Below are 27,751 nucleotides of genomic sequence, written 5' to 3'. Positions count from 1 at the left end.
GACATTAATAGTGTTTTTACTTACTATTTAATGGGAGAGCTCAGAAGAAAGGAAAAAGCTTTTTATTTTAATATCTTTAACTACATTATTATATTGCTTTCATAATAAGACACTGCATTTTTACTTTGCGCTGGGCCATGCAAATCATGTGAGCTGGCCTTATGGGAGTGCTACTTTAGATTGAATTATCAGGAGAGGTCCCTCTGAGGAGATTGCATTTAAACTGATACCTAAAAGACCAAAAGAAGCCAACTATGGGAAGATTCAGGGAAAGAACATTCCAGGTAGAGGGACTAGTTAGTGGGAATGTCCTAAGGCAGGAAAAAACTTTGTTTTCAAGAAACAGAAAGAAGGCCAGTTTCACTGAAAAGTAGCTGTTAAAACTTGGAGTGGCAAAAGATAAGGTTAGAGTTTGGAGAGGCCAGAGTGTGAAGAGCCTTAAAATCCAGAATTTATTCTACTTGTTTTAGTTAGCCATTGGAAAGTTTCAGGCAGAGTAATAACATAAATGACTTATGTTTTAAAAGATCACTTTTTTGCAGTGTGGATGCAAGAGTGGTCTCAGGGAGATCATCCTGAGTGGTCTATACCTAAAGAATTCCTCACCCTTCCAGATGGAATTTATCATACTCTTGTCATAATTTCTATTATTGCACTTATGGATTTTCAAATTTGTCTCCCTGAACTAGACTGTAAGACACTCTTAATTCTCTTCATATCACTAGTGTCCAGCATTGTTTGCATATTGCAGCTGCTTATTAAATATTTATTGAGTGAATAATTGGGAAAGGATTTTTTGCTTTTATGGTAAAAGCTCTTTCCTCAGAATTTTCTTCAAGTTAAGATAATTAATTAATTAGGTGAGCCATAAGGAAAGGGGTTATAGCAGCCATAAGGAATCTGAAGTAAATACAAAATATACACTTGATTTATAAATTTTGAAATTTGGGAGAAAAATACTGACTGAGTCATCAATAGGAATTTGAATTTTTATACTAACTTCCTGAACCCACGTGCAACACGTACCCAAAGACACAGCTATTATTGGTGCTAATGTTTTGGCCAGATGTTCCAGACTGATGGCTTGGGATTGAAGTTGGCCTGAGACCTATTTTGATTGGTTTGCATGGTATGTAAATATGGTGCTGAATTAGTTATTGATATTTAAAACTAAGGAATTTTCACATAAAAGTCTGACTTTTCTCTATTTCTTTTTTGCCATACGTGGCCCTCTCACTGTTGTGGATGCTCAGGCTCAGCGGCCATGGCTCACGGGCCCAGCTGCTCCACGGCATGTGGGATCTTCCTGGACCGGGTCACGAACCCGTGTACCCTGCATCGGCAGGCAGACTCTCAACCACTGTGCCACCAGGGAAGCCCTCTCTATTTCTTGAGAAGTAACAAACATACAAGCAAACAAAAAGCTTGGAGGCATTGGGTCTGCATTCCAGCTGGCCACAGCCAAGGAGGGCCACTGCCTTTGCAAGAAGCCTATGTTCTCTATTTTTTCACAATCTGCCTGCTCCACTCACTTAAATTACCTGCCTGGATTCTGGTGGTATTTGTGTTTGTGACAGCTCCTACTGAAACATGTATGTACTGGTACTATCCTAAATGAGAATTTTTTTAATATAATAAGTTCTTAAATTATACATATTTCTCTTTAGTTTTCTTGCTAAGTTTGCTTGGCTTTACTTGCCTTCCTTGTAGCTTTTATCAATTCGAGAACCAAGGTGGCCAGTCCAGATCCACCCAGATGTGGGACTGCCAGGGAAGGAGGAAATGGTGTTTTGATTTGCTGATAGACAAATACTGAGGAAGAGGAGGTTCTCCAGAGGGCAGGAGAGCTTTGCCACCAATTTGATCTGCAGAGGGTATTCACCATCTCTGCCCTCTTTACCTCCTAGTTACGTCTGTTAAGACTCAGGAGTATTGAGGTTAAGGGATGGAATAAATTTAAAACTTCTATAATTATATATCACATAGGCCTTCACTTAAGATCATTAAATACTTCTTGTTTGTCCCAATCTGTGCTGCTGTTATCTCTGCTGATAAGGATGATTACGTGTGCCATTTTAGATTGTAGGTACTTGGGACAGTGTCTTTATTTGGATGGTGCCATTTAATGTATTATACTATTTTGTAGGAACCCACATGTTTATTTAGAGAAATGTATGGGGCAGCCCACAAAAGATACTCTGTGGCAAAGCTAATAAAGGCTGTTTCCACAGAGCTATCTAAAGGAATGGGGAAGCACAATAGCCACAAGCAGAAACCACAATGGGTCAATGTTGATAGAATCCCTGGATTGGGAGGTGCTTTTTGAAGGCCAGAAGGGAAAGAAAGTCCGTTGAGAAGGATTTACTACACAGCAGGTCTTGGTGGATATTCAGTTCTGGGAACTCTTGGCAGTACCAGGGTGCAGTTCATTTACCAGTGTACAAATGGTTTAACAGAAAGGCATTCAAGATTCCATCATTTCCATAGCCCACACGGGCTGGTAAATGGGCGATGGACTGCAGAATCCAGCTGCCCAGAGGCAGTGGCCAAATCCGGGATCCGGTTTAGTATGAATGACTGACTCCTGGGAAGGAGAACGTTCATAGGGGGCTGGGGATAGGGGTCAGAGTCCAAGCTGGAGAGAGGACAATAAGCTAAGGGTGGAAACAAAGGCGAACCAGAGCGGCAGCTGGCAGATTGCTGGCGCTCCGCTGGGGAATCAAGCTTTGCTTTTAGAAAAGAGGCAGGCTGCAGCAGGGCGGGCTCTAGCCGCAGCATTCTCAGAAGAGCCTGCAAGGGCGCAGAGCTCGTCGCCCTGGGGCGTGGGCAGCTCGCGGCCGGCATCCCTCCCCCCCGCGCGCCTCCGGGCCAGCAGCGCCTGGCAGTGCCCGCCTAGGGCAGGGCGGGGCGCAGGCCGGGCAGCGCTAGGTGGGGCCGGCAGCTAGGCCGCCGTTGACACAGTGCGGGGCCAGCAGCCCGGAGAGCCCGGGCGGGTGTGGCGCGTTCAGCCCGGCCGCCCGCAGGCCGCGTCCCCATCAGAGGGGGCAGGGCGCACTCGCCCGTCCAGCAGGAGGCCCCTGAGCGGCCTGCTGGCTCCGCCGCCGCCGCCGCGCTAGCCATTCAGCGCGCCGCGTCTCCGCCCCAGTGCTGGGGGCTGAGCTGGGGAGAAGGGGTGGGCACCCGCGAGCAGTGAATCACCTCCTCCTCCTTCTGCCTCAGCGCTGCTGCCGCCACCTTTCCATTCAGTCGCCCAACATGGCTGGAGCGCGGCGGAGGTGAGCCGTCCGCCCCCTGCAGCTCCAGCCTCCTGCGCGCGACCGCCGCGGCTCCGGCGGCGCCTCAGTTCTGCGGTGCAGAGGCCCAGGGGCCCGGTTGTCGCCTGCCGCCGGCATGTGGGGCGCCCCGGACGAGAGCTCTGTGCGGGTGGCTGTCAGGTGAGGACGGACGCGGCGGCGGGCGGGCTGCGGGCGCGGCGAGGATCTGCTCTGGCCCGGGTCACCGGCCGCCGCGCTGTGGAGATCTGAGAGGTGGCCCGGCGGGGGCCCGGCGGCTCTGGAAACCGAGGCGACGGGTCTCCTCCGGCCTGGCGCGCGCGGCCGAGTGCTGGCTGGGAAACCTCCCGCCCTCGGGCCCCGGGAGTTTGCAGGTGACTGGCAGCTGCGCGGCGCCCGGTCCCGGGGGCGCCTGACTCCTCTAGGGGGAGAAGCCGTCGCCGCCCGCACCAGCCGGGTCGCGCCCCCGAGGAACAGTTGCCTCAGGTTCGGCCGCCTTGGGCGATCGCCTGTCTGGCTTTGCCCGGAGGAGCTGCCCCTCTCCTGGGCTGTGGTTCTTTTCTTATATTTGTAGCGTGACTGTCTTGACGTGTACCTGCAACTCCGGCCTTCGGAGGCAGGAGACAAAGCCTTACAATGGTGGGGGTCTAGATTTCTGTGCAAATGGACGTCTCGTTAAGCATCGGCGGGGACTAGATAGCACCAGCGTGTGGGTATTGAAGACATTTCTGGCGCTGGAAGGGATATTATATTTAAGGGAAAATTCCCTGGTGCTAGGTCTGTAGAAGGAAGAAAACTCCTCAGCAAGTGTAAGGGTTAAATGGGTGACTGGGTGAGAAAGAAACATACTGAGGTTCAGCAGGGTGGTTACAATATAAAATTACATATGCCTGGGTGAGAGTTTTGAAATACTACATACATCAAAATTGTAATTTGGTCAAGGACAGATACACGAGTATTGAATGTAATTTGGATTGTTGATACATATCAAGAAGCAGAGCTCTGACAGTTGCTCGTGGAAAATTGCAACATCATCGCTGAAATATTAATGAAGCATTCATGGTAGAGTAAGTGGCGTTGCTTTTATAGCGCTTATAGTCTGTGAATTCGTTTCTCTTTATGTATACATTAAAGATTTATAAAAATAATCTGTCCTCTGAGAAATTATTTTTTAAAATTTTCTACCCTTGTAGTCTTTCTGAAAAGTTATTCTTAAAATCCTATCATGTCAGTATTTCTATAGCTATTTTAGTGACAAATCTTGGTTAGGTATAGAAATGGTAGTTTTATGTATACTTCGTTTCTTTAATCATCTAAAGAATAAAATGAACTATATATATATTTTTCATTCCCTTTACAGACCAGGAGATGGCCACCCATGGAGGTGACTGTTTTATGACTGTTTAGAACCACCTGTTATAAAGCTTTTGAAGTTTTAATTTGGACTTCTTGGTTATTCTAGGGCTACTTATCCAATTGCTGGATTAGTTTGTTTCTCCTGTTTACTGCTACTACCTCTCTTTTGGCCTTTTAATGCTTATTAGTGACTGTACATGGCAGATGAAGGGGAGAGAGAAAGAGGAAACCCAGTAAGATGCAGTTTTGTTAATTAGCAGGTTTGGTCAAGGAGGGTAAAGAAGAAGCATAAAATAGTAATGAAAACAAACAAAAAAGAAAATTGGCTGTCAGAGAAACTGTTGTTAGAGAGTTAATATTTTTTTAATCTGTGAATTCTCTAGAATATCACAGGGCAGTTTGTTGACCACGCTTTTAAAACTGACGCTGCTTGCAGTGGAGATTAACAGAGACATGAATCACCCTAAAGTGATGTTGACAGATAAATAACTTATACTTGGTTTTGGTATGCATGTTAGCACTTTTTTAAGGGAATATGTGTGGGTCTGTTTTTTGGGGAAAGACTTTATAAAAACACGTTGTGAAGTAAGCCACATTGTAAGGATCTTTTTTTTTTTCCATTAAATACATTGTCTGAATAGATTGACTCTCTAAACTTACTTTGCATAGGATAAAAATAGCTTATATAGCACTTTGGCATTTATAAAGTGTATGGACATATGTTTTCATTTAAAACAAATATTTATTGAACATAAAATCCCGTCTCTGTTGTCCTAATTTCTGAGTTAAAAATAGCTATAATTATTGGACACATAGTATGTGCCAGGGTCAGTGCTGTGTGTTAAGATGTTTTACATCCTGTGAAATTGCATTTATTCATCATAACAATCTTTGACTTAGGTCCTGTTATTATTATGGCCATTTTATAGGTGAGACACAGAAAGATTAGGTAACCTTCCCCAAGTTAAACTGGTAGCAAGTGGCAGAAACAGAGCTCTAACCCAGACAGCTTGACTCTAGAGCTCAAGTTCTTAACCATTAAATCTACATGGGTGTGAGGCAAGAACATGCTTTGCAAAACTTTACTTGGCTTAAGGTCACTTGCCTCTTCCTGGTTCTGAACTAGTTTAATTACAAATGAATGACTTTGACAGGATATTCATACCTCGATATTCCTAGAAAAGTTAGAGCTCAGAAAGGAGGAAACTGAACTTACCTAAACTATTTCCTCCGATTTTTTAATCTTTCCTGTGACCTCCAGTCTTACCTTCCAGTTTGTGATAGTCTTCATCAGCAGGATAAATAAAGCAATACATAGACACAAATGATCAGGGCACTTGACTTACTTTTCCCCTTCAATGAATAATGTAATAACAAATAATAGAGTTGACTCTACTTATGTAAATGCACAGTGTCCTAGAGGTTCTTGTGTTTAATTAGATATGGAGACTTATCAGTATGTTAAAGCTGATAACTCTATTTTAGGTTTCTCAAATAAGTGCATGGGTCGTATACAGCTTTGGGGAAAAGAAGTTAAACAGAAAGTTTCTCATTTAGGAAGAACATTTTAAATTCAATTTCTGAAAATGCCTTTTGGCAGAGTATATCTGAGGTGTTCTGTAGGGTATCTTTCATTGTGGTAGGTATGAATTCAGATCACCCTCCCTGCCCCGCTATCTAACCCCCTGTGGCTATCGAGCACTTGAATTATGATTAATACTGTAACTGAACCAAATCTGGTTCCACTTTCCCAGTGCACAGCAAAGCCAATTTACTGACACCAGGTTGTGGTGAAGTAAAGTACAGCTTATTGCAAGGCATACCCACTCTGGGGCCAAGCAAGGAGAATGGGCAGCTCATGCTCAAAAGACCCAAAGTCCCTGATGGCTTTCAGGGAAGGGTGTTTAAAGGCAAGGTGAGGGAGAGGGTCTCAGGGTGTGTGATCAGTTGTGGATATCTTTCTGATTGGTTGGTGGTGAGGTAACAGGGTGGTATTTCAGGAGTTAACATCATCAACCTTCTGGTTCCAACCGGCCTGGGGTCTACCTGCTTGTGGTCAGCATGCAGTTAATTTCCTTCACCTGGTGGGGGTTTTAGTATCTGTAAAACTACTCAGGGATATGGCTCAGAATATTATCTATAGCCCTTGAGGAACTAAGGGCCCTTGACTTTGTTTTAATAAAAATAAAACTGTTATTATTTTGTCTTGCTTGACTCTTTTCCTTTGTATCTGCATTACTCTGATTAAATATGCTCTTTGGAACTTGGGGAAGGCCTAGGAGGCTAAAGCTTTTCTACAAACAAGAGGCCAGGGACATGGGGAGGGGTGTCTGTCCCTGGGAAGACCCTGCAGGGTCCTGCTTGGTTTCACCACAACTGAGAAACTAAATTTTAATTTTTATTTAATTTTAGTTAAATATAAAAGCTGTCCTTCATTTAGTTTTTGGAAAACTTCTAGGTATGCTTGGAACAATGTGGCTATGTGGACCTATTTTTTATCTGTAAAGTTTATGAAATGTAAATACTTATAAAGTATTTCTGATGAAAATTTAGCCTCCTAATTGACATGTATTGTCTGTGTAATATATATATTCATAAATCATATATATATATGACTTAAAAAACTTAGTGTGAAAAATATATCAATCTTTATATTACATGTTAAAATGATAGTGTTTTGATATGTTGAGTTAAATAAAATATTAAAATTAATTTCATCTATCTCTTTTTCCTTTTTTAAAATATGGCTACCAGAAATTTTAAAATTAAATATAATGTTGCTACCATTATATTTCTATTGGATAGTGCTGCTCTATAGTTTAAAAAAATGTGAGGAAGAAGTATAGAATAAAAATGTTCATAGCCACCACATCATAGATCTGGTATTTTCTGTAGATCAAGAAAATACCAAAATATTGGGTGTCTGTTTTTAGAGTGGTTATATATACACATACACACATATCTATGCACGTATGTATGTGTAAGATTTGATTTAACAGCAACATTTTTTCCCTCTGGGTGCATAGGTGTAGAAAGTTATTGATAATAGACTGATGGTAGCTGACTTCCTAGAAAATGTAGTAAGTTCATAAATGTCACCTACAGAAGTGAGCAATTTTTAGTGTATATTCTATTTTTATTATCTAAGTAGTATACTGAATTGAACCATTCAGTTAACTTAAAATAGTAAACTCAAACATTTTGAATTCTAAATCTAAGACTTTATGAAATGATGTGGTGAAGGAAAGTACAGTGTTTGTTGCAAGGCGCCAACCATGGGGCCAAGTGAGGGGAATGGGCAGCTCACGCTTTTCCTTTTTCCCACTATGTCTGAATGCTGACATAACATATAAAACATTTTCCCCAAGAATTTTATCTTGCAAAATATGTCAAGAGCTGAAAGAAAATGGAGATACAGAAAGGACCATTGTGTTTTCATGTTATTGTCTATATGTGGTTGTGAGCTACAATTTTTTTCTTGGCTTTGGCAGAGAGCAGGACATATCCTTGACACTGAGTTTGGATTAGTGTGTAATGTTGTCTAATTTGCTGTGTTTTTACCTTACTACAGCACTTTTAAGAAGTGGCATTGCTCAGCTAGCTTAAGTGCTGATTGGATAGTTAAAAGCTCTGTTTTGGGTCTGCCACTGGCACTGATTTGCAATGTGACCTCCCTGAACTTTTCTTTTCCCTCATGCTGAGATGGCAGTGTAAAGGTATTAAGGGTTATAAGAGCCTTTCCATATGCAGTCTGTTAAATATGTGATTTTTTTGTTGTTAGCCAAACTGTTGGTACTAACGGTGCCTCTATATTGACAGGAAAGGACCTATTTTGACATTTCAAACTTGTCTTTCCCACAATATGTTTATCGTGGGTACTGTTGTTACTTAAGAGGAAACATTTAGACTTTTGTGATCTCTTTGTCCAATTCTGCCTGTAATACAAATATGCAGTATTTTATTTAATCTACATTAAAACCCTATGAGGTAGGCTGGATAGATACTATCCCTCTTATACAGATGAAAAAGTGAGTCTCAAAGATACTAGGTGACCTGTTCAAGGTTTCTCAGCCACTAAATACCAGAATTGGAACTCAAACTCAAGCTTCCGCTACCTGTTTCTCTGTTCTTAAAAATATTTCCAAATGTTTTCAAAATATTGGGTTGGCCAAACAGTTCATTTGGGTTTTTCCATAAGATGTTATGGGAAAACCCGAGCAAACTGTTTGGCCAACCCAATATTTCACATACTAGTTTCAATGTAATAAGGATCTTTCAAGCTGAAACACGAATATACATGAGGTAAATTATTTGAAACAATTTAATGTTTAGAGAATGTAGAGGCAGATGAGCAAGGCTTTCAGAAATATTTCATGGAAACAGGTGGTTATCTGCTGTTGGTCATTTGTTTATTCCTTTCTTCATGCATCAGACATGTATCATGTGCCTACTATGTGCTGGACACTTTCCTACCACTGAGGATACACGACATACATGACAGACATGGTCCCTGCTTTCATGGAGCTTAGACCTAGCAGTGTGAAGCTCTTTTTAAATGCACAAACTATGTAGGACCTAACACTAAACATATCAACAGCACAATTAGAAATTAAAGACAATTGTTGCAGTTTAGTTTTTATTTGTCTCTTATTTTTTATAGCATTTTTTAGTTCATATATTCCCCAAGAACAGTGATTTAAAAAACAAAAATTATGTCCTACTTCCAAGCATATTTCATACAAAAATTGAACTCCAAAGCCTGTGCATTAGAAGGATATTATTTCTATCTTTGTATGTATGATATAACATGTATGCCCTACTTGTATTGTCTTCACATTTGGATCATAAAGTAAGGGAAATGAAAGAGAGGAGACTAAAGAGCTTGTAGATTATGTGAGCTGAAAGTCAATGAAGTTATTTATTTAAATATGAGTTGATACTTTTTCTTCAGACAAGGTTTATTACATTTATAGTGTGGTAGGTCTGATTGTCATTTGGAACTCCACAGAAGTTCAGATTTCATGTCTATTTATTACTACCCCTTGAGCTCTTACCTGCTAATTAGTTAATATTTTGGTGCATAATTATGGGGTAGTAAATGATGCACTAGAAATTCCAGTTTAGTGAAGCCATGAAAACAGAAATTATCTTGGTAGTTAATTTCATAATCTGCCCAATCTTCCACTTCTCATCCATTTCTCCTCAAAGAAGTGAACTTGGAATATCCCTTATTATGGATGTTTTCCTGTAAGACATGTTACAGCTTCCCTGTGTGACCCTGACTTATAAATGGTTATTTTCTGTCAACATTAGACATGACTTTTATCTAAGTTTCAGATTAGGAAGGAAAATACATCAATGAAAATGCATGCTAGATGACATAATTTGTATTCAGTGTATCATTAGAATAATTTTATTAAAAATAAAATGGATGTTTGTTAGTTTCAGTGCTTCTCTCTGGAGAGCGGATTTGTGAATTCTGTCTTTGAACTTGGTTTCCCAGTGGATTAACTATTTAATCTTCTCAGGGTGTTAAAATAGTTTTCTTGTGGCTCAGGCTTTATTTGAAGCAAATGACAGACAAGCCAAAGGGGACCATTTTGATGACATCCTACAATTATTATATTTCTTAATGTTTAGGAATTATATTTGAGGTTCCTTTGTTCTTAGTTTTTTTGAAATTATTAGACATTTATATATTGAACATAAGTTTTAGTACCTCTATAATTATTGGATTTAAAATAGATTTTAAAACTGAAAGGGACCTTGAAGGGACTAGCTGGTTGAGGCCCCTTCTTTAAGATGATTGAGGTAATAGAGACACTGAGCAGTTGAGGGAATTGCTTGAAGTTCCACAACTAGCAGCTCAAGTCTTCTGTTGACTGTTGCTGTGGATTTTCTAGGACTTCATGTTTTGCTGGCAGACATCTCAGAAATAGAATAAATTTATATTTTATAAACTACAGTTTTAATCCCTTAAGTGCTCCCTTTAAAAGTTTAATTTGGTATTTCAGTGAGTGCTCCCAATCTCAGTGCCCATTATTTTGGCTTTGTGATTGCTTCAATTCTAGAAACTAGACCAGTGATTCTAAAAAGGACCTCTTAAGAGGTAAAGAGAGAGGGATCCCTGGAGTAGAAATCCAGGTCTACATTTTGAGGATCCTATTATATTAAAATGTGAAGAAATGCCAGAACTAGGTTATAAAAATAATACAGACTGTTTTCAACATATACATATAACATATTAATGCTTTAACAACCACCATGGAAATGCAATGTCTGTGTAGCTTAATTTGGGAATAGTATTAATCATGTAAATAGGAGGATTTTGTCAATGCTAGGCCTGGGACATGTGGCCTTCTCCCTCTCCCCTCACCTTGGTTCTTAAATTTTTTTTTTTTCCTACCCCAACAGATTTGAGGATTATAGCACATTCCAATAATAATGGCAGCCTCACTATGGAGGGATGGCTGGAGGGTGGGGAAAGGTAGAGGTAGGGTAGGGTCAGTGTGGTATATTTATTGGGATCTGGAATTGGAGCTGGAGGTAGAAATCTGAGTGGTTTAAAAAAAAAACACTTTTGAGTATTACTTTACTAGAAAGGTGGTTCTTAAACTTTTAAATAACGTCTCAGTCCCTCCTATCCTTATTTTAGAAGGAAGTAAAGGATACAATACATTTTGGCCATACTGGAGGCCTGTCATCCAAAAAATATCCTAAATCCTACCTCTACTTGAAGCTTTTCTAGACTTCATGCAGGGAAATTTCTGCGTTTTGGGGCCGCAGACCTTCTTTATGTGATTCTCTCTCTCTCTCTCAAATTCCAGTGAGAGAGGTATACACAATATTATGATTTTCACTGTTCAGCTTGAAATGTCCCTCAAACTGAGAGAATATTTGACATTTTTGTAAAAGAATGTGCTAATATACTGACAGCACTATTACAATAGAACATTTGAAGGACATTGGGGTTATTGAATTGAAACAAGCTGATATCTACATGTCCAGATTTGGAATGAAGGTCATTCAGGATTTAGCCCCAGGCTAACTTTACTTGGGTACTGTTTAGAGCAAGGAAACCAAGAAATTTTTCAAACTTGGTGTTAGAGAGGTGGGCATCCTGAACCCACCCAGGGGCTAAATCAAGGACAGCTTAAAGTTTATTCCCTACTCTTTGGATCTCTTAGTATGTAGTAAAATTTTAGTTTTCGAGATTGGATTTGACCTTATTCTCAATTTGGGGGAGCTATGTCTATCACTTAGGCACAACAATATCAGTTCTTCTGAGTAGGATGAATGAATTATATTTTTTCAGAGTAGATATTCACATTATTTGACACAGCTACATAGAATAAATAAGAGGCTTTTTCTTTCAGCAAACAGGAATAAGAAACCTTGGAGAGGGTCAAGCTGTAGTTAATTATTATGATGTGGTATATTGATCACATGGTGTACTAATGAGGCATAGGGCACCTCTACTCTCAGTTGTATGCCTTATAATGTTAATTTACTTTTTTAGATCAAAATTCATTCATTTATGACATAATTATTGAATGTCTATTGTGTACTGGAATCACATAAGTTGGAGGCATTAAAGCAATTGGAAACGATGTGATATAATAGAATGAACATTGGATGATTAGAAAACTGTTTTCGTCTAACCAATGATAAACTTGGCTTTGTGTATAGATAGTTCTCCACCTACCTCAGTGGACTCGGGAAAAGAACAACAGAGACAACCGTGGGAAAGCATATGGAAAATGGTTTTTACACAAACACAGGCAGTAATACTATTAGAGATGAGTTTGATATATAACCAACGATGAATATATTCGTTATATTCCAAACTCTAGCAATTAGATTAGTCATTCTCTAATATGTAAGCCATAACTTGAATTTTCAAAGTACTTTTATAGGTGTTGTGTCTGTTCTCTTGCTTTTTGAGTGCCTATTACTTACACCACTATGAATGTAACAAAAATGCATATAAATACTTCCAAAAACCTTACTTTACCCAGTCTCCTAATTTTCATTTTGCTTCCAACATGTAAATCACATACTATCCTTCTCTATCTTACCAAATTGCTTTTTAAATAGTTTACTAAAATCCACCATTTTTATTCTTTTCTTTCTCTTCTCACACAAGACTTTCAGTTGGTATGGTTTATAGTGTTTGTAAAGTTACTACTATATTCTTTGTGAGATTAACAATAATATTGTTATATTTTCCATTAGTTGCTTAACTTGATGTAAGACAATGATGACTAAATTGGTTAATAATAGTGTGAATTTTCCTTCTGAATTGGCTTGCACCAATGTTGAAAATGTTGCTAATGCTTTCCTTGCTGCATCTATCTCATCAACCTTGGCAACAATACACTAAACCAAGTTGCGGGTTAAAGAGTGTTGTAAGGAGTAAACTGAGTAAAAAGACTAGAAGTAATAAAAACACAGAATTTAAAAAATATATTTACATTTTCTGTAAAATTTTTTTCTGGCACCTGGAGCTGATGGGCAATGTTCCTGCAGAGTTCATTGATAGATGTATATGAAGACTTAGCTGAAAGCATTTTAAAAGAAGGCTGATACTTAGAAGCAGAAAATAGACCTTGCAAGCGCAGTCTGTCTCCAAAATCAGCTTTTAATTTCATAAGTTTTATTTGATATTTTTTCTGTTATTGAAATAATGTAATCAAATTAGAAAAAGTATCTGGGAAAAGAGAAAAGCAATCAATCAATGTTTACCACCATGATATAATTACTACTAGCATTTTGTATATTTATTTTTAATCTTTTCATATGTGTACTTATATATATATATATTTTTAAAGAGCGTCTTCTAATTAATTTATGTATTTATTTTTCTCTGTGTTGGGTCTTTGTTTCTGTGTGAGGGCTTTCTCTAGTTGTGGCAAGTGGGGGCCACTCATCGTGGTGCATGGGCCTCTCACTGTCGCGGCCTCTCCCGTTGCGGAGCACAGGCTCCAGACGTGCAGGCTCAGTAGTTGTGGCTCACGGGCCTAGTTGCTCCGCGGCATGTGGGATCCTCCGAGACCAGGGCTTGAACCCGTGTCCCCTGCATTAGCAGGCAGATTTTCCACCACTGCGCCACAAGGGAAGCCCTACTTATATTTTTTTTAAATTGCTGCAATGTGTATACACTTTTATAGCCTGATATTTACCACTTTATAGAGTAAAGCATAAGAATTTTTCCATGTCTTTATATTAAAGAAGGGCATTTTGAGTTAACATGCTAAATGTTACACATCATCTGCCTTATTTCATTAATTCAATTCAGTTTCTATTAAATTCCATATATCAAACAGTAATTTAATTGTCAAGCCTTTACTGTCTAATAAGGATGTTAATTTCATTTTCTAAGAGTTGTGCAGTGTCTTACGTTTCTTGGTAACGCTTTCACTTCCACTGATGAGCAAAAAGTCTACAAATGACTATTTCTTGGAATTGAAAGGGGAGGGTAGTGCTTCTTACCCAGAATATATGATTAAATGTTATGGTACTGAGGATGCTTTTCAGAAAAAGATGTACTGATAATAAAATTTTTAATTTTTCAGCTATATCTATAGCAACATAAATAATGTATTAGTATAATACACTTTCACTCAACACATTAGTCTAAGCCACTGATGGTAAAGTAAATCAAACACAGATCTATAACCATGAAACTTGAACTTGAAAATCAGTGCATATCTAAAGTGTTTTATTTTGCTTGTGTTCACCTAATTCAACACAAAACAATTTTGTTTGAGCAGCCTGTTGGTAATGTAGTCTGCATCTGTCCTGCCATAAAATGGAAGTTGTCCACTGCTGATAAAACATGAGATTACAGATTTCATTCCTAGTTATTTGGACTGCCACTTAAGGTTAATTCAGATGTGACATCTGTGACATTTTCAAGTCTCAATTTACAAAATGATGCTTTTGAATTTTAGTTTGCCAACTTGGCATTAGATTGGGAACATTCCATCTGTCCTTGATTATATTCTTACCTATTTTGTTACATAAGTGTAATTGGACTGTTAACTTTGTAGCAGATTCAGTTCCTGTCTTTGAGTATAGGGTTTCCTTAGTTTTCTCTGGTTCTTAATTTTGTACTAACCTAGTATAACTCATCATAATTTTATTTACCTTTGCATGTGTTCTGTGACTGCAGCTCTCAACATAGAGTAAGTCAAAGACTGTTCATGATTTTGCAGTTTTAAATTTCAGCACATTTTGACATCAGTTTTTGTGGTTTCATTTTATATGTTTCAATATTAGGAGTCTACCTTGTTCTATTTAAAAATAGGTGTAATGAAATTGTGTTATTGTGTGCTGTGTATACTGATGATCTGTAAGTCCAGTTGATTTCAGTGTAATGGTAATAAGGCCAAGATTACGAATTTGATCTTTAATTTTTAAATTTTTTGGCTGCGTTGGGTCTTTGTTGCTGCGCCTGGGCTTTCTCTAGTTGCAGTGAGTGGGGGCTACTCTTTGTTGCGGTCAGGCTTCTCATTGCCATGGCTTCTCTTGTTGCGGAGCACGGGCTCTAGGCACGCGGGCTTCAGTAGTTGCAGCACGTGGGGTCAGTAGTTGTGGCTCGTGGGCTCTAGGGTGCAGGCTCAGTAGTTGTGGCGTATGGGCTGAGCTGCTCCGCGGCATGTGGGATCCTTCCGGACCAAGGCTCAAACCCATGTCCCCTGCATTGGCAGGCGGATTCTTAACCACTGTGCCAGCAGGGAAGTCCCTTTGCTGCTTTTTTTTTTTTTTTTTTTTTTTGCGATACGCGGGCCTCTCACTGTTGTGGCCTCTCCCGTTTGCGGAGCACAGGCTCCGGATGCGCAGGCTCAGTGGCCGTGGCTCATGGGCCCAGCCGTGCCGCGGCATGTGGGATCCTCCCGGACCGGGGCCCGAACCCGCGTGCCCTGCATCGGCAGGCGGACTCTCAACCACTGCACCACCCAGCAAGCCCCCTTTGCTGCTTTTTAATGTAACCTTTAGAATTATAATAAATACTGCATCTCAGAAGTAGCAGCTGGATATTAGTGAGGATGACTCAGTACAAATTAGCTAATGCTGGTGAAAAATACGCCCACCATGTTCCAGAATTTTCATCCCCTTCCTTAGATTATTATGACTGAAAATATTTTATATTCAATGTCTATAGGAAGTCTAGGAAATATTGTTATATTCAAAGTATACAGGGGCTTGATAAGAGAAAATGATCTACCTCATATGTTTGTTGTGAGAATTAAGATAATATATGTAAACCCTTATACTACTGGTACTTAGTGTTTTGTAAAAAGTCGTAGTATTGTCATTTTAGTTTCATTATTTTTCTCTCCTCAGTACCTCTGAGCTTCTTGGTCAGTTCCAAATAAAGCCACAAGTAAATCAGAGCAGTGTTATTTGCCCCACCTGCCCATTAGTTTGAAATTTGTTTTGCTGCTCCAAACTTAAATGTCTATGTTTTTTGGGTCATAGCTTTCCCTGTAACCTCCTATTTTATTTGTCCAGACTTGGCTTCTGTCTTGGTTTCCTGATTTATATCCCCTTTCTCATATCTTGGATCCAAATCCACTCAATTAATAGAAATTATTGGAAGCCCCATTTCTGTGGAGGGGAAACATCCCTTTTTTTTTCCAACTGGAGTGTCCTTCAGCTCATGTGGGCCACTCAGAATGGGAAGTCACCACCAGGTTGAATCTACTTTTGTACATGTGCTGGCACTGATCAAGCCTGAGTCACCCTGGACCTCACTTCACTTCCACGTCACCTAGGCCCCTGGCCAGGCTAGCTGTCCAACTTTCTTCCTTAACCCATGCCAGCCTGGAGGCCCCAGTATGTTTTGAGACAGATTTTACCTGAGATCAAGAAGCTGCGATTTTGGTAGGGGACTGACATGAAACACATACGCACACAGATACACACGACCCCCACCCCCCCAAAAAAGATAAAATCCACTAGAAGTTGATAAATCTGGCCAATATAGTATAAAATATATTAATGTTAATAAACAAATTATTGAATAAATTGATATTTGTTTTTTAATCTCAGTTGATGGAAAAGATTCTCAACTTGTACCCATGATATTTTGGTCAAAAATGATATATTGGAATTATCAGGAAACTTTGAAGTTTTGAGACATCATTTATGGCTCTCCTCATTGTCATTCTGAAATGTAAAATTATGGTCACTCCTGAACTGTGCCTACCTTCACATTGATATGAAAATGTTCTCTTGGCTTCTGCTGTGGCCATATAACATATATACAGTGATGGACTGGCATCTCAGTTTGAGTAAAGCTGTCCATAGACTGTGTGTTGAGCTAGGCCAGGCCACTTGTATGCACTCTGCAATTGCTCAGTATGGGACTGGCACATCTAGGTGAGTTGGCCATTGCTTTTTCTCATAGCAGCTTCGCTGACAATGAGATGGGATAGGCAAGAAGAGTAATGTTGAGGGATCAAGGGCACTGATTCTTGAAATCAAGTAGCCATTCTGGCTCCTGACAGCCCTGCATTCGAGATTAAAAGCATCATGGCTCCCAGTATCCAGTATCCATCAAGGAACTTCCAAAAACTGGTACATCTCTCTTTTTTCTGGGTTCACATTCTTTATTATCCCTTTACCCCATCCCTGCCTTACTTTTATTTTCCCTTGCAGCATGGCTTATTGAAAAGAGCATAGACTTTAGAGTCACAAAGATTGGAGTTCAGAATTTTAGGACAGCCACTCAACCTTTATGACCCTTAGTTTTCTCCTGTGTAAAATAGAGTTAATACCTTCTTTATAGGGCTGTTAAAATTATATGACTGTTGTAAATGCATTGCATTTAGAAGTGCTTGGGAGATGTCAGATTCTTTTTTCCTTTTTTAGTTATTGTTCCTTCCTTCTTCTTACCACCTCTATCCTCTCTCTCTCTCTCTCTCTCTCTCTCTCTCTCTCTATATATATATATATATGTAAATAATATATTTAAATCTCTTCCTCTTCTGGATAAGACTTGTAGTGACTAACCACTATTTCTTTCTAATCACTTCGAGGTATGGATAATTCCTTTAGTGAACTCTTGTCCTCCTTCTTAGTTTCTCTGTGAAGTGGAGATCATAAGAATACTAATTTCATGTGATAGTTATGAGAATTAACTGGCATATTTATAAAGCACTCAGAATAATGCTTGGCATATATAGGCCCTCAACAGATATCAATTGTAGTCATTCACTTGCAAAAATTTCTTTCTTTAGCAGGGATTCTTTCAAGTCTTTACTTGGGGACCCTTTTACAATTTATTATGTCTCTTTCTAACGATGAAGGAAAGGGATAATGGGTGGTGGGAGCCATAGGGAGAGACACAAACTTTGAGTTATAAGATGAGTAAGTCCTGGGGCCCTAATGTATAACATGGTAACTAAAGTTGATAACGCTGTATTGTATAGTTGAAATTTGCTGGGAGAACTTAAGCATTCTTACCAAAAAGAAAAAAAAAAAAAGGCAAATATGTGAGGTAATGAATGTGTAAATTGATGGGAGGAACCCTTTCACATGTTTATGTATATCAAAATCATCATAATGTAAACTTTATCATAATTTTATTTGTCAATTATATCTCAATAAAGCTGTAAAAAAGGATGATAATAGTGCATTTATGTTAGATAATATATGACGTCATGTTAACCAGCTGATGTTATTAGCATTGTATTTATATGGTAGAATGGATGTCTTGGTTTGTTGAATACATTGAGTTGTGAAAGTCAAGACAGATCATCATGCTTTCTTGACCAGGTTGAATAAAATATTTTCTTAGTCTTTGTCCTCTGTTGTAAGTAAGGAATTACATTCCTTTCTTGTTTATCTTTAAGGACATGGAAATACTTGTTGATTTCCAGCTGCTTACCTGGAAAGGCGAGCTGACCGACATGTTAATCCTTAAACTGCTTAAGTATATTGCTTGTTATATCATTAACCTGAGCACACTCTACATATGCCAAGAGTTTTTACTAAGACCCCAAAAGTGACCAGAAATACACACATACTCACACCCTCACGCATATGTATATATGCACACAGCCTCACAATGTACATATACATACATGCTCACATACATGTATACACACATACATACACCCTCATTTTATATATAAGCTGTGGGAGAACATCTTACTATTTCCACACCTGATGTGAGGTAATTGAAAGATTTGATTGAGGTGACAGAGTTCTTTTGCTAACTTAAGACATTTGATTAATTTTGGCATTCCTTTTTTAGTAGTTCATATTATGAGACGTCATTTTGCAAATTTTTAGTTTAATTACTCTGATTAGAGAAGAATAAAATCAATTTGTGACTCTTTTATTCCTTAGAACCTTATTCAATAATCAGGTCTTCCATTTTTATGCAGTATTAGCTGCTGAAATTTGACTAGATGACTAGTTTTGTTTGCATTGAAAAATAAGTTTCTGATACAGTATCAACAAACAGTCAGAAACACAAATGACCCTGAAAACAAGTTTCATTTTTTAAAACAAACCTGTTTAGAAAACAAACTTGATTGAACTGGTAAAATAAATACCTTTTGTGTCCTTCACAAATTGGTTTACTGTGAAATGAAACACTGTGATAACAAATGAAGTTAAAAAATATGTGGTAGAGGGGCTTCCCTGGTGGCGCAGTGGTTGGGAGTCCGCCTGCCGATGCGGGGGACGCGGGTTCGTGCCCTGGTCCGGGAGGATCCCGCGTGCCGCGGAGCTGCTGGGCCCGTGAGCCATGGCCGCTGGGCCTGCGCGTCCGGAGCCTGTGCACCGCAACGGGAGAGGCCGCAGCAGCGAGAGGCCCGCATACCGCAAAAATAAATTAAAAAAAAAAAAAAAATATGTGGTAGAAAGTTAAGTGAACTACTGAAGATGACTTAAGACAGCCTTAAAACTTAAGACAAGCCCCACTTGCTGTCTTTGACAAGCAGAAAAATACTCCAAATATCAGTTATCAAAATAATAAACGCAGCAGTAGAGATAGAGTAATGTAACTGAGGATGGATATTCTTCAAAATCATGTTAGATTCCCTACCCTTGCTTATATATTTGTTTTCTGTACATTCAAACAACCATGCTCTCTATGTGAAAAAAGGATGCAATAACAGGAATTTCTGTTGCCAAAAGCAGTCATCTTTGTGCCTTTTTTTGACTATCAAATATGTTTATTTGTACATTACATAATTTTCCTTTTATGATTGAATCTTTTAAGATGAACTTTGGTGATGAAAGTAATGCATTTGGACTTTGAGTTCAGATCTCTTCTGTTCCACTGACTCACTTTTAGGTGGCAGTGATGTAAGAGTAACCCTGTGAAAAAATAACGTGATGCTTCTCTATGACTCAGGTTCATCTATGTGTAAAGTAGTGGATTATACTTCTGCTATGTACATTACAGCCTCTTTGTAAAGTGCAGACAGTAAAAGTGTAAAAAGAAGGCTATTACTCCAAGCTCACTGTAAGCAAAACAGAAGTTACTTAAGTATATTTTGATATCTAAAATGGAGGAATAAAAGTGATTTGTGAGGATAATTAGTAGCTCCCATCCCGACCATTCTAATTCAATTTGACCAAATAAATTTAATATACTTCAATTTAGTCCAGTTCAAATTCATTAGTTATTGAACCCCACTAAAATTGTGCACTCAATTTTGCACACTAAAATTTTTCACTCAATAAAACCCCACTAAAATTGTGCACTCAATAAAAAGTGCACTCAAAACACTTTGTTAGGCACTGGGAAATGCAAGATGAATCAGATGTGGATTTTGCCCTTGACAAACTCAGTCCAGTTGGGAGAGTCTTGCATGTCATTACAAGATGGCTTTCCCATGAAACATGACAACAATTAAGTTTAAACACATTATGTTCAAGTTATTAGAGTAGTTTACCTCTATAGCCATTGTGACCACATTAGCACACTTTCTAAAACAGAAAAGTGACTCCTTATTTTCCAAAATAGTAATATAAACTCTTCTTAATAAATTTAAGTCCCATGACATCTAATCTTTCCCTTCTCCTAATCTTTAACATAGCCCTGTTCATCTATTTGCTTATTTCCCCTCTGTGCTTATCCTTTGTAATCTTTCCTAATTTTCATGCTCATTCCATTAAAAAAGTCCGTTTCCATAAATTTCATCCTATTTTCATAAGATATTAATAGCAAAAATGTATTGATAACAGCTCATTCCCACATACAAATACATGAATACATGCACATACATGCATGTCTGTGCATACTCACATGTAAACACACATCCTTTTCCCATACAGTTAATTAATAACTAATTCATTCAGAGTGGCTAGCTTGGATCTGAGTGAGGCAGGAAGCTTCTATGGAAAGTTTCCTAAAATATTCCATTTTTAAGAATAGTTTGAATAAAATTTAAAAATCCCTTTGTTAATTGCATATCTTTTTCTTATGTACATTACTTCATCAGTCCTAGTGTCCTGTGGGTAATAGGCTGTGTTTTTTTCAGGGGACTGATGATCTGTTTTATCTTTCAAGACCCAAAGACCCAAGCACTTTGAGCATTTAATATTGGTAGAGTTATAGTCTTCTAGATGTCCTTGGCAGATATTATTCAGTCTTACTTCTGTTAGATGTACCTTTCATAGTTGCCAGCTCTTCTTATAAGGAAGTGGCAGAAACAGGTTCCTAAGAGAAGAATGGGCTTTGACATCAAGAGACTTGTTTGAACCTGACTCCTTTCCTAGTTTTTAACCTTGGGTGAATTGTTTAAGCTGCCTGAACCTCAGTTTCCTCATCTGTAAAATGATACATACCTCATGGAATTATTCTTCTCTAAGGGTTCCTCTCCTGCCTAATTCTCCTGTGTTTACATATGTAAGCCTAATGTATGATACATGATAGTTTGCTTTGTAAACAGGGGTTAGAGGTGCTGACCCTCCCCTCCATGCAGTCAAAAATCCTTTTATAACTTTACAGTCATCCTTCTTTTTCTGCAATTCTGCATCCATGGTTTCAACCGATCTTGGATTGTGTAGTACAGTAGTACATGCTTATTTAAAAAAATCCACATATAAGTCAACAGGCGTAGTTAAAACCTGTGTTATTCAAGGGTCAAGTGTAGTTGTCTTTAGTATCTTGGGTTAGAAGTGTAGTTTTCTGTAGTATCTTGGGTTAGTTTCTCTTCTTCCTCAAATGGATTTTGAATTATTTAAGAGTAACAGTACTTTTATTTCTTCTTTGTCCTTCTCTGTGAAGTGCTTAACACATCAGTAGGCATGTCAGACTTGGTCCTCAACACCGGAGGAGAAAAATATAGTATACTCCTGATTATTTTGAGACTTTAGTCAGTCTGTCAAAAATATTTGACTGCCATTGATGTTCCAGGAAGAGTGTTCTGGGTGTGGAGGATATATTGATAGATGCGAGCAAGACAAGTGTTTCTACTTTCAAGGAGTTAACATTGGATAAGGATAGAGACAGTAAAAAAAAAAAAAAAAAAAAAGTTCAGCTGCTGATAAGTGCTGTGGAGACGATGAGACAATATGCTTGAGGGTAATTGGCCTTGGCTGGGAAGGAGACACTTGAGTTAAAATGTGAATTTTGAAAGGTGAGCCATGAGAAGATCTGAGAGAAGAGCATTGTAAGCAAAAGCAAGTGCAGAAGCCATGAAAAATAAGCTGACATGTTAGTGGAATGGTAAGAAGCAGGATAGCCAGATACAGCAAATGAAAAAGAGGATGGAGATAATAACAGAGAGGTAGGCAGGAGCCAGATTGTTTAGGGCCTTGTAGTCTAGAATGGAAATTTTGGACTTAATTTTAGTCAGAAGGCTTTAGAGAGAGCTTTAAGTGGAGATATGACACTTAAATGATATGATTTACATTTTAGAAAGATAACTGGTTGCTATATAGAAGATGGACTGTGCTATAAGAGTTAAAAATAGAGGTGGGAGACTAGTGAGAAAACTGTTATTTTGTTCCGGGAGACAGATGGAGGCAGCTTGGACTAAACAGTAGCATCACAGGTGGTGAACAGTAGATCTGAGGTATATTTTGGAGATAGAGCTGTAAGGACTTGCTGACAAAAGGTGTGAGGGAAAGAGAAGAATCAAGTAGATTCTTTAGATTGATGGTGTAAGAAAGAGAGATTTTTTTTAGAAGTGAAGTCCTAGAGAAGGAGACTAGGGATGAGACTGAGAGAGAAAGTGGAGAGAGTGGCCTTAGATAGAAGCAGTGACACTTCTAATTTAACAGAACCCCCCCACCCCCACAGAATTTGTGGGTATAGATGCAATATAGTTTGGATCTGGGAGCATGAAGATGAAGTAGTTTTCTTCTTCTTCTTCTTCTTCTTCTTCTTCTTCTTCTTCTTCTCCTCCTCCCCCTCCTCCTCCTCCCCCCTCCTCCTCCCCCTCCTCCCCCTCCCCCTCCCCTCCCCCTCCCCCTCCCCCTCTCCCCCCCTCCTCCCCCTCTCCCCTCCCCTCCTCCCCCTCCCCCTCCTCCCCTCCCCTCCCCTCCCCCTCCCCCTCTCCCCTCCCCTCCTCCCCTCCCCCCCTCCTCCCCCTCCCCCTCCTCCTCCCCCTCCCCTCTCCCTCTTCTCCTTCCTTTTAACAAAAATGAGACTGGTTTTAAGTAGGCCAAAGAACTGTGAGATAATGTTGTTGGGTGTATTACCTAAGGGATTTGAAGTTGCCAAGAATGCTGATCGAAGTGGTGGTGAAGGGAATATTTTAGCCTGTGAGTGACATCAGTGGATGAGGCAGTGTGACTGGGGCAGCTTGTGGCAAGATATGATGACATGTGCTTCAAGGAAGATGGGATCTTTGGAAGAGGAATGAGGAGAGATAGGTTGGAAACTGCACTAGGGAGCAAGAAGAAACCTCACTTCCATGCAATGTCTTATACACATGTGGTGTGGAAGAAAAAATAGCCTTACTTGGGAGCACTTCAGTAAGAGCCATGTCCTCAGGGGATGAGCAGGTAAGGTTTTAGTTTGAGACTATAGGTGAGTTTTCTAATCAAAATCAATGAACTATCAAATGCTCATTATGTGGCAGAAGCAAACGTTCTAAACTCTAAAACACGATTAACTCACATGGGCCTCACAATAATCTTATAGGTACTATTATTAATCCCACTTTATGAATGAGGAAATTGAGAAGTTAAGCAGTTTGCCTGCGGTCACACAGCTGTTAGTGACAGGGCTGGCAAACTTGGTTTCAGCCAGTGTTCCAAGCTTAACCATTGGTCTCTACCACTGCTGATGGAGCATGATTTCCAACACATAGTGTTTAGGAGGGAAGTGAGGGATAGATGGTGGGACCAAGTTAGAGGCTATGCAGTGTGGTATCAAATGAGTATTTTTATGTTGAAGGATGATTTGAGAAGCTTGGACTTATGATAGCGAGTTTGGTGAACAGGAGTTTGATGAGCTTTTTCTATATTTTAGACCAAAGACTTGGGGCTGGTTTTGCTAACTGGAAGAAACCGGGTAATGAAAATATTGAGGTACCTGGTAACACCACTGAGAGGAGGTAGAAGGGCAATTGATTATCTATATTCTGGTAGCAGTGGCCTGCCATGTTATAATCTTGTAGAGAGCTCATTTGACAGTCTTGGGTGAACATAATATTGACCAGTTATCTCCCCAGCCCTGAAATTCAAGCATTGTTATTAGTTCTCAACGTCTGATGTTATTACGGCAACTGCTTTTGGCTGCAAGATTCAGAACAGTACTAATGACACTTTTTTTGATTTTAATATTAAAAAATTTCACATTTTTTTCACAAGGTTACTTGCAAACATTTTTAACAGTGTTTTTTTTCTGATTATAAAAGTATTTTCTGTTCATTTTAGAAAATTTATAAGAATTTCACCACCCAGATAAATAAGAACATATTATATTTTTGCTTATATATTTTAATATACTCTCATATTATTTATATAAAATAATAAAAAATTATATCCTATTGCATATAGTTTTCCATCTTTTTTTTTTTTCACTTCACAGCTTTAAATTTCATGATTATTTCCCTAGGTCATTAAGTGGTACTCTCAAATCTGATTCTTAAAGCCTGTGTAACTGGTTTGTTGAGTGGGCTGAATTTGGTAGCTTACAGCTAGGAAACTTTGCTTTATGCTTCAATCAAAATTTGTCTTTCAGGGTTGAATGTCTGAATTAACTCTTAAAAAATGTCTCATTTTTCTTTCCAACCTCCTTGTTAGGTCCCATTACTTTCAGGTTATTTTAAGCTGTAAGAATGGTCTCATTTTCAGGAATTAAAGTCCTGCCCAATCTAAACCAAAAACATCCAAATTCACTGTTCTGTTTTCATCCAGCTCAGTCCTGACTCCAGGCTTAATTCCCTACAGTGGAAAATGTGGACTCCCTTTGTTCACCTTACTCTGCCTCAATTTGCTCTTCATTTTTCCTTCCTTTGCCTTTCTCTGCCTCTTCTGGGCCTTCCAAAGAGGGAGTGGGGAGACATTTAAAGAAGAAGAACTGTTTTTTTTAACTTAATGTTCTTTGTACTTCTTTTCTTGGGGCTCTTTGTAGTTCTTTCTTGGCTTCCGCTAGCTGGCCATTATGCACTTGGGTTCTTTGTAGAGCCTCTTGAAGACAGCCTCCTTGCTACATCTGTAATGAGAGTTGCACTCTCTGCCTGACCTTTTGGGGATGCTCTAGCTCCTTTTCCCTCCTACTCTCCTCATATGCCTATATCCTGTAACACTGAATGTCCATTTGCCTTGGAGGTAGTCAACTTTCCTTGGCAAAATTCCTACGAAATGGCTTGTTGTTTGGCTGTTCTCTTTTTTGTCCACTTGGGCAATGAGAAATATCATATATCTGTGACTTGTTCAACAGCAGATGTGCAGCTTCCTTGCTCAGTTACTACCCTCTTTTTTTTTTTTTTTTGACCTCCTATTTTCAGACTTTTCCAGGTATATATATAACAGTAACTAGACTCCAAAGGACATGAATCAGATTTCCCCAGGAACTCTCTCACCCCTCCTCTCTGGATGGACACTCTGAGATAGGCCTGAACTTTATGAGATGGGCATTTTGAGATGGGGCACTCTGCATTCTGCAGAAGCGAATTGCTGCAATCCCCTTCTTATAGCTCTTTAATCTCTGTAAGCAAAGAAAACCTTGGACTGCCCACTCACTTGGCTTAATAGAGAAGAAACGTTTTCTTCACTATACTTAGGAGAGGAAAAGAGAAAACAGTGTTCTCTATCTGTGAATTCTCTTCAGAGTATCCCCACCATGAATGTTTAGTCTTATCTTAAATAGCCTGAAGATAAAAGGTAAGGACTGATAGTTGAAGGGCCAGTTTGGTCAGCTCTTTGTAAATGCTGTAGGGATGTGTCAAGAAACTTTTCTCAAGGCTTATAGTTGAAATTATGAGACAACAAGAAAAATTCCATTCTTTATCTTGTTATAACTGCCAGCATTTTATTATATGAATTAGTAGAGTGATTTCATAGTAAATATTGCTGGTCAGTATGGCTTCTTCACAAAGGAACTCCAATTAACTCCCAAGGGAGTGGTAAAAAAGAGGAACTGTTTATACTACAGGAATGAAAGTTAGAAGACCTGGGGTTCAGCCCTGCTTCCCTCAGTAACTACATGAGTTATATTAGGCAAATCACATATTTTCTTTTGGTCTCATATTTAAAATGAAAGTTAGACTAAAGGATTTCCTCCAAGTTCCTTCTGGCTCTAAAACTAATGAATCAGTTTCCAAAGTATTCCTACTACTACACCACTCTAGGAACTTGTCAACAGATTATGCATGGAAGTGGAACTTTCAGAATAGAGCCATTACCATCCCATCCCATCACCATCCCATCCCATCCCATCCCACTACCATCCATCACCATCCCATCACCATACCATGCCATCCCATCTCATCCCATCCCATCCAATTACCATATCATACCATACCATTACCTTACCATTACCATCCCATCCCATTACCATACCATATCATACCATTACCATTCCATTCCATACTATACCATACCATACCATTCCCATTCCCATACCTTACCTTTCCTTTTCTTTCTTTTCCTTTCCATTAATTTATTTTTTCATCAATTGATTCATTTAACAAATACTACTCTATTTACTCATATGAATCCATTCATCGCACCAATTTCACATACAAGGTAGGTAACGTACCTTTTTCTCTAAAGAGAGGAGAAAATAACCACAGTTTGAGAAACTAGTTGTGCAAATAGCAAATAAAGTAACAGATGTAGATTCTAAGTATAGTTCCTGGTACATACTAGTTGCTTAACAAGTATTAAGGACAATTAAGCCAGTTGAACATATCCTTGGAGTTCCACTAATTATGCTATATTATTGCTAAATTCTTGGTGATTCATGGGTACTCTAGTGCTTTATTAATAAAATATAATTATGAAATATTATCATCATCATAGACATTAAGCAACTAGCTCTTGTTTCAAAACCAGACCTTTCTTTTACTTATTAATGGCTAATTCTCACTGATGCTACTGTTGATGCTTGAGTATTCACTGTTCATTGAAGAACATTCTTAATTAAATGGCTTTGGTTCATAGTTTTTGTTGCCTCTGTAGTTTCCAGTATTTCCCAAATGCCCTCATGTTTATGTGTTCAGGTGAGGTATTATAATAAGATATTAGGATCAACAATGAATTTATAGAATACCCCAGGAAACCCTATACTGTTTTCATATATCAGATATCCAAGTTAAGGGAAGTAGTACTTGCATCATTGGAGGACTAATCATCACTGATGATCATCATTGATCATCAACATCATCATTGACTGATCATCAATATGTGCTATGCTTTTCATTACTCAGTGTGCCACTACAAGTATGTGTGTTATTCCTACTGAATTAGTAACTAGGTAGGCCTCAAAACTATTACTAATTATCTTTGTTCAGATATAGATTAGACCAGGCGCCCCCAACCGGTTACCAGTACTGGTCCGCGGCCTGTTAGGAGCCAGGTTGCACAGCAGGAGGAGAGCTGTAGGCAAAGCAAGCGAAGCTTCATCTGCCACTCCCCATCACTTCCCATCACTCGCATTACTGCGTGAACCATTGCTTGCATTACAGCCTGAATCA

At 39.0% G+C, this 27,751-nt stretch overlaps 1 protein-coding gene across 3 annotated transcripts in view; it reads left to right on the top strand.

The window, feature by feature from the left end:
- The first annotated feature begins 3,014 nt into the window (after positions 1–3,014).
- Positions 3,015–27,751, top strand: part of KIF21A (kinesin family member 21A) — a 158,129-nt gene continuing 133,392 nt past the window's right edge. For all 3 annotated transcript variants that reach the window (XM_060024581.1, XM_060024582.1, XM_060024580.1), the window contains exon 1: positions 3,015–3,434. In XM_060024581.1, coding sequence (XP_059880564.1) covers positions 3,391–3,434 — 44 coding nt within the window. In that variant the 5' untranslated portion in view covers positions 3,015–3,390. The remainder of the gene's footprint in view (positions 3,435–27,751) is intronic.

The sequence above is a fragment of the Delphinus delphis genome, chromosome 11, assembly GCF_949987515.2.
Source record: "Delphinus delphis chromosome 11, mDelDel1.2, whole genome shotgun sequence".
Lineage (NCBI taxonomy): Eukaryota > Metazoa > Chordata > Mammalia > Artiodactyla > Delphinidae > Delphinus > Delphinus delphis.
Note: the sequence above shows the minus strand (reverse complement) of the source record. Positions and strands in the feature narration are given on the sequence as shown.